This window comes from Apteryx rowi, unplaced genomic scaffold (assembly GCF_003343035.1).
Source record: "Apteryx rowi isolate R43461 unplaced genomic scaffold, aptRow1 scaffold_103, whole genome shotgun sequence".
Taxonomy (NCBI): Eukaryota; Metazoa; Chordata; class Aves; order Apterygiformes; family Apterygidae; genus Apteryx; species Apteryx rowi.
In genome coordinates, this window is record NW_020447231.1 from 476097 (window position 1) to 484007 (window position 7911).

Consider the following 7911-nt stretch of genomic DNA (forward strand, 5'->3'; position numbering starts at 1 on the left):
ATGCTGGATTGGTCCAACAGACTCCTCAGAATGTCCCCCCATGTCAGTGCATCTGGGCATAAATTCTGTGAGAAATGATTATATTTACAAGAAGGCAATAATGACGCCTATAGGAAAGCTATGTATCATGGCTACTGGTACATGGCAGTGCCTATAAAAATTGCAGTTTGAAGCAATCCTTCCTTGGGCAATGGCATGCACAAATACTTCCATCATCAAAACACAGTGTTTTGCTTGCAAATTTTGCTAAACTAATTGCTCTTCTAGGGTAAACTGATTGATTCTGTGATTGGAAAAAGAAATTTTGTTTGGGAAAATCCACAAAGAAGGTGTTTTATAATAAGATTAAAATATAATTTTTTTCCCCAAAAAAGTTATGTGAAAAGAATTCCACTGCATGAGTGGTCATTAAAAGAGATAGGCACAGGCATGGCTAAACCACAAAGCCATTTGCATCTCAATATTTACACCAAGTGTTTTTCAGGACTGCATTAAATACCAGTTTAGGAATGACAGACAGTTTCAGCTGTGAACTAATGAGAAAAGCTAGGCTTTAAGGCAAGCCTATAAGAGAAGCTGTGATTCAATTGGCTGGATAACAACAAAATCAGATGAAGTGTGAAGTGTAAGTGGAAAAAAAACAGCACTCCCAAGGAAGCAGAAGAAAGAAATGATCAGCACCAAGGCTCAGATTAAGTGGATGGAATTTACATATGTAAAGTTAGTGAAGCAAAGTCCTAGAAAGTATGAAAATTGAAGGTCAGTTCTGCATGGAAGGGGACAGTCAGTAAGAATCCAGTGACAGAGACAGGGAAGGTGTGGACCCAGCTCATGAATCTTTCCAGCATATGAAAAATTGGATTTACATGGCTCATAAAACAGAAAGCATGACAGGACATAGTTAACACAGCCAGGACTTCAAGTAAGGTATGGATAAATGGGAGTAATGTTCCAGACATGGTGTCACCAGGTACAAACAAGGGGCATTGGGAGTGTTAATGGAATTTGCACATTGCTGTCCTCAGGTCAGCACCACAAACCCAGCTCAGCTAGTTAATGATCAGAAAAGACTACCTCCAGGTAGCTGTCCTATTTAAACTGTAGCCTGAGAGAAATATATTGGTGGTCTCCGTGGAGTTCCAACTGGAGAGGCACATGCAAAAGATCGGCATCAGCTGGACACTGTGCTTGTGGTATCTTACAGATTTGCCCAGTCTCCCTGTGTACATGCAGGGGCACTCTATGTTGGCCCTTTTTCCTCTCAGACATTTCTTCAGGTGAGGAAAACCTCTGGTTTAAGATTACTGAAGCAACAGAACTCAAAGGTATAGAAACTAAAGAGATCTGGTAGCAAAATGACTAGAGAAAATATGCTACCATTACACATCAGTCTGGTGTAGCCTAAACTACTGTAGTTTCTAGTCTAAAGTTTAGAGGATTGCATAAGCACGTTAGCACTCACTGACTTCCTTCTTTTAGCAAACTAGATATAATAACTAGATATAAAGACATAAGCACAGTGGCAAGCAAACAATCATTTATCATTGATCAAGTAATCATTGACCAAGTAACTTACCACAGTTATAGCGTCGTTCAGCAAAGATTCTCCAAACACCAGGATATAAAGCTGCTCATTGACATGAATATTTTCAAAAACCGCTAACACTGCCACAGGATCCACAGCTGAAATGAGGCTGCCAAAAAGCAAATTCTGCAGCAATGTGATATCAGTCAAACCAAATGCACTGATCTGGCAAATTCCAAAAAGTGAAATTCCAATGCCAATAGCATTCCAGAGCGTGCCTACCACAGCATACCAGAATATGGTACCAAAGTTCTCAAAGAAAAGACGAGTTGGCATAAAATATCCAGCGTCGAGTACAATTGGTGGTAAAAGATACAAGAAAAAAACATCACTGTTCATTACAGGTGGGGACTTCTCCTGTGCTCCGAAAATAATCCCACCAAGAAGCAATCCAACCAGAATAAGGAGACAGCTTTCAGGTACTATTGAGGGCAACTTGTGATAGAGATGAAAGCCTTCAAAGGAAATTCAAACACAAGAAAGTGAAATAGTTATTTGTACAGAATCCAAAAGACTATGCTGGATTCTGTTATCTTAGTCTCTATAGTAAACAAACAGTAACCAAAGGGCAAGTTCATCTTCATTGCAAAGACTGAAACAGATCACCACAATACGACAAGATAAATTTATCAGTTAGGGTAGTTAGTTCAGTTAATTTAGTGGATAGTCCTTTCCTGTTAATAGCTAGGCTAGCTGGAGCAATTGTTTGCAAGGGCTGTTTGCAAAAGCATTTTTTTTCCTGCAATATGGAATCCTCCAGAAACAGATCACCGAAAGACTTTTCTGGTGCAGATYACATCTAGACAGGGAAAAAAAAAATCATACTAACTACTCCTGTCTCCATTCACAGCTTCACAAAGGAATTTTAAAAGTACATTAATTTTGTTTTTAGGTATCTTTTAGATTCTCAGAGCTAGGGGAATGGGTATATGTGACCAGTGCCCAGTGACCCATGGTCACTTCCTCAGTGACCATGAGGAAGCATTCTACAGACCCATCATTCTTTTAACTTCAGTGGAGCCTCCAAAACTGCATGTTTTCCATCAAGTGATGGCAACTTGTAGCCTTTATTATTATGGTCTTTGGTCTGCATTATATGAATTATGGTAGTATCAAGAATCTCTATTAAAGACCTATACAAAGTATTGAAAAAAAAAAAGATTCTGAATGAAGACTTAACTGTTAAATAGTCCACAACCTATTAAAATTCTGTAAGCTGTGCAGTTTTGATTTAAAGATTCCAATTAATTTTAGAAGTTGATTTTTTTTTTAACTGATAAAACAAACATGATTTTTGTAATTAGTGGGGAAAATTTTAAAGGAAGTTACTCTGGCCAGTCTAACGGAATGGTCAACCTTTTGCACCAAGGTCACATTTCAGGACCTGGAGATGCCAATCTTTTCCAGGCTCCTCCTTATCTATATTTAGCCCACATAATTATATAGAAAACTGTCCACACCCACAAGATCCTACAATTCCTGTCTAACTAAAAAGCATTTTAATTATTTTAAATGAGAGCCACACAGAAACACTGGGTGTGGCAATAACGGACATCTATTTCAGTAAAACTATTTCAGTAAAAATCACACCCATAGTTGAAACAGTTAAATAAGCGCAAACTTAGTATATTTCATTCCCAGTTTCCCAATTTCAGTCTTTTGTATCTTGTGACACCTATTTTGYTAACTCTGCTTTCGTCGTAGATTTTGTCCATGAGAGAGAAAGACTGAGCTTGTAATTAGGAAAAAAAAATGGTTAGAAAGGACGAAGGGGAGAGCTTTTTACATGCAGATTCTATACCTATTAAAACTATCTTTAAAAGTAAGTAGCTCGAGCTGCATTTTTTACTTTATGGATGAATAGAGACTGTTTTCTTAATACTTAGAAATACAGCCTCTGTGACTTCTTAGAAGGACTGCCAAATACACCATCATCCTTCCAAACAGGAATCACCAATATCCAGTTTGCTGTATGGGCAAAAGAGGCAACGACCATGGAGACATGAGAATTTACAGCTGAAGACTTGACTCTTTACCTTTCATGCACTTTCACATAAATATTTTATGACTTGTATTAGTTTCTGCTGTGGCACGAGGCCAAAATTTCCAACACTGTGATTGAAGTTTCTCCTGAGTAAGTAAGCAGGTTTTGCTACAAGAAAAGTTTTTAGAAGCCTTTCAATAGTATATTAAATCATTTTCTCAATAAAATTGAAGAGGAGAGGATTTTTATTAATGCAGCTTTTCATGGAAACAAAAACATCCCAACCAGTTCTAATACAAAGACAATGAAATGTTGATTACGAAAATAAAATTAAAAAAAATTGCTTCCTTTCCTTCTTTAAAAGTCACTATTTGGAAAGTTCAGACCATCTCAGAGCCTTTTGGGCTTTACCTTACCCGTAAAGGTAATGGGAAGGCTCCTGCCATGTTAAGTGTGCTTTTTATCCATGTAAGCTGCACCAAAATGCCTAAAAAACTGCCTGACTCCATGAAAGACATTCACAGGTGTTCCTAGGGGATAAGCTGTGGTTCCCCATTTAAGGGCAGAGAGCTAGTAGAAGTCAGTGCACATTAAGTCAGGCAGAGATGCCCTGTAGGACGAGGGACTTCATCCCTGCTCCACCAGATCCATAGCTGTGTGGTCAGGAGCGTCAGCCCTACGAGGCCAGAGGGAGAGCAGACCTGGAACTGCAGACCTGCGCTGGGAACATGGATGCATTTCACCGTAGGCTATCACGGTATTAAACAGAGAGCAGCCCTGGGAGCAGATTCCCCATGCCATGTGAGTGCTCTGACCACTCTTCTGAATCTGACCCGGGACCACAGCTACTTTCAGATCCTCTGACCGCTGGTTCTTGGACTCCTGACTATGCAGTGATCCAGTTTCAACTAGCATGGAAGATGGTTACCCTCAGGCCTTTGAGCATTAGGACACTTGCCTAAAGTGCAAATGCAGTAATCTTCAATTTAGAAGTCCTTAGAGACCTGGTCTCCTACTTCTGGGGTGAAATCCAAAAATATCTGACGCTGGTAATGTCACTGACAGATATGCTTCTGATTACATGTGAGTTTTCCAAGGGTATTTTCAGAGTTCAGGTGCTGAACAGTTTAAGCCTTTTTCAGGAGGGAACTGTAGGAAGGATATTGGCTCATGTTTGCAGAAGAAGCACTTCTAATCATGCATTTGTGATTAAAGGTAGGAGTCACAGGAATTTGGATGAGTTAGGCAATATTTTGTAAATTTAGTAGCATAAGGATTAAGCAAAACCGTAGATAGACTGTCTCACTGTCTAGACACTATGGCATACTTTAAGTACACTGGATCCCACCTGTACATTGGTAGAGTCCATCAGCATATTAATAACAGATCTTATTTATAGTATCATCACACAAGATAATAAATAACTAGAGATAGTCAGAAAATAACAATTCCTTTTAAGGCATCTTCTGAGGTTTCAAAATGTGTTCTTATTCTATGTGGGAATAAAAAGCACTGTCTTTCTATAATGTCTTTGTGAAGATGTGCCTTGTCAAAATGTTTAAGTTCTGCTTGACAACTAACTGCAGGTTTTCCTTTCTCACATTCTCTTTCTTGCTCTCTCTAAGCCTGGTCTACAGTGACCCCATCACAGCCAGGATCTGAGAAACATTTCAGATAAATCTTCTATATAAATTAGTACCTCTTTGGAACATTTCAGCTTCAATGAAACTATATTTCTGTGAAAATGTATTTGTCCAAAAATGCTCCAATCAAGTGATAAAAAGGTGCTGTAATATATTTGTCTTTGGGATTCTTCACACACTGTGAGAGGTATTATTAAATTTGACCGTGCTTTCTGAGATCCTTGCAGTTGAAAAGAACATAGGGCTAAATTCATAAAGGTTTGCAGTGCCACATGTATGTGTTCAGCACCTAGTCCCAGAAAGGAATCTGCAATGACAGGTTAAGCACCTAAGTTTCCTGGGTAGGGCATGAGTCTCCTCATGGATTTCACGCCACCTGGCATGACATGGGCAAGATGCCTACACTGCCCTGCACAAAATCCTGAAGAGAGGAGTGTGTCAGAGAATCCCAGGCCTATCCCAAGGCTAGGCATCGTGAGACAGGCTGCAAAACCCCCTCCATCCCTTTGAATGCAGGTAAATGACCCACTCGCAGCAGCAATGTAGGAGAAGGATGCAGCAGAGCCAACATTTCTACATCTCAGCGGTTAGAGAACTATCTATCTGGGCCATCTTTAACATAAGAGAGGGCACAAAGAAGCGAAAAATTAACACTGTGGGAATGTGACCTAGGAGCAACGAGGGCCTGTCCTGGGAAGGTTTGCCTGACGCAGGGGCTGGATAAGGAAGCACCAGAGAAGCTCCAGGAGTAAGAACTGGGTGTTCCTATTTGCAGTCTCGGAGTCAGGGCCCCTGCAGCGAGGTGTGGTGAAGCTCAGCACTGCCACACCTAGGGCCTCTCTTGGATCTGGCTCTTATTGCTTAGTGCACACTTAAAACAAGCAAGATAATGCCCTAGATTACCGACACCAGTTTTTGTTTGGTATAACTGAAAGGATCTAAAAATCAAACACATTTCTCCTCATTTACACTGTTTGCTTATTTATTTTACTGCAGACAGCTTCGAAAAAAAAAAGGTAGCCAAGTCATTTTTTTACTTTTTAGATGCCTATGCACTAGCAAATTATTGTGATGGTTAGAATGTACGCAATCCTACAGAAGCTGTACATTATTCTGTATGTATGTGTGTTTAGATGTTTTAAATGGCTGAATTTCACTGAAATGTCTTATAAAACAAATCAGTTTCACCGATCTTAGCTTATTCAAGAGTTCTTGCTATAATATCTAAACTCAGAACCTAGAACAATTTTAGAATATTATTTTAATTTGGCTGAGGTTAATTCTTTATAAACCTCCATATGTTCTGGCTATAACAATTCATGATAAATGTGGGTGTATCATATACGAATTCTATCCTGATTCTGCAAATCTCTAAATACATACTCAAGACTAGGTAGGCAAATCTTAATGCATCTTTAATGCACTAAGATGCATGCATCTTTAAAGGACGCAACACACAATATTTCTGTAGAAGGTAATGCAGCTACAGGCAGTTACTTGGGTAGAGCATCCGGCCCCCAACCTCGACATTAGCTGTGATTGGAGGTGAGTTTCAAGCATGAGTTTAGGCAGAATCAGAACTACCTGACCACTAATCAGAATGTGACACACAACCTATTTAAATGGCACAACTGGAAGTCGAAGTTTTCAAGTTTTATCAAAATATTTTATCAGAGTGAGTATGACCATAGTTTTCACTGAAATCCGTGCTGCAAAACCAGATTTCTCAATCAAACAAGTGGAGTACTTGTATATCTTTTCTTCAGTTCCCACGGCTTTATTCCTGAAGTTAAGATTATCTTCTAGTTAAGGATATACAATGTTCATCATCTACGGAAATTTTTACTGATTTTTAGATAGACTGCTAGTATGCCTTTATCTGATTTTCTTTAGATCAGTATATAGGACTCATCCTTTCAATCTGGGACATAGAAAACTAATTAAAAACACTATATATAAACCGCACAAAATGCACTGAAACTATGCAATACAAATATTTTCCACATGAGGGAATAAGTGGCCTTTCTCACTCATTCAGTACTGTATTTTTTTTTTCTTCCACAGAACACAAGTGACTGGTGGGAAAGTACAATGAGGAGGCTTACTCTACCCTCATTAATACTGGCTCTCCATCGATCCGTTGTTATGTTATGGAACCGTCATTATATCTGGCGTTATTTTAAGAAAGCAGTGCTCAAATGACAGTAGGGAAAAGTCTGTCGTGCGCTCGGCAAACTCTCGATTTATAGTCCTAATAGTTCGGCATGTACGCTTTGCTCTAAGGGCAGGAAGCAATCTCCTCTCTTCACTCGCTCTACCTTTCCCGAGCAAACGCAAGTATCCTTTCCCAGCCCAGCCACGCGCGGGCATCTCCTCCCGCGCGGGGACGCCGCGGAGAGCATCCCCGTCGCACCCGGGCGCCCAGCCGCCAGCCCCCGCCTCGCCCCGCCGCCGGGGGTCCCGCCGAGGGAGGAGGGGGGCCCCGACGGCCCCGCTCCCGCCGGCGCGGCCGCTCACCGATCTTGGCGAGGGACGCCAGGAGGATCCAGAGGGTGATCTCGAAGGGGATCTGCACGTGGGGGTAGTCCAGGGTGAAGACGTGCAGCCGCGTCTCCTCCAGGGCGCTGCCGCTGGGGCTCGGCGCGGTGCCGCCGCTGGCGCCCATCGCCGTCGCGTCGGGCGGCCGGCTCTCCGCGGTG

General features: G+C 41.1%; 1 protein-coding gene across 1 annotated transcript in view; it reads right to left on the reverse strand.

Annotated features, from left to right (window-relative positions):
• The window catches only part of SLC9A2 (solute carrier family 9 member A2), a 34389-nt gene extending 26484 nt beyond the window's left edge, over positions 1-7905 (reverse strand). The window contains exons 1-2 of the mRNA XM_026066126.1: positions 7730-7905; positions 1577-2040 (exon numbers count right to left, since the gene is read on the reverse strand). Of these exons, the coding sequence (XP_025921911.1) occupies positions 1577-2040; positions 7730-7877 (612 nt within the window). The 5' untranslated portion in view covers positions 7878-7905. The remainder of the gene's footprint in view (positions 1-1576; positions 2041-7729) is intronic.
• Positions 7906-7911: the final 6 nt, after the last annotated feature.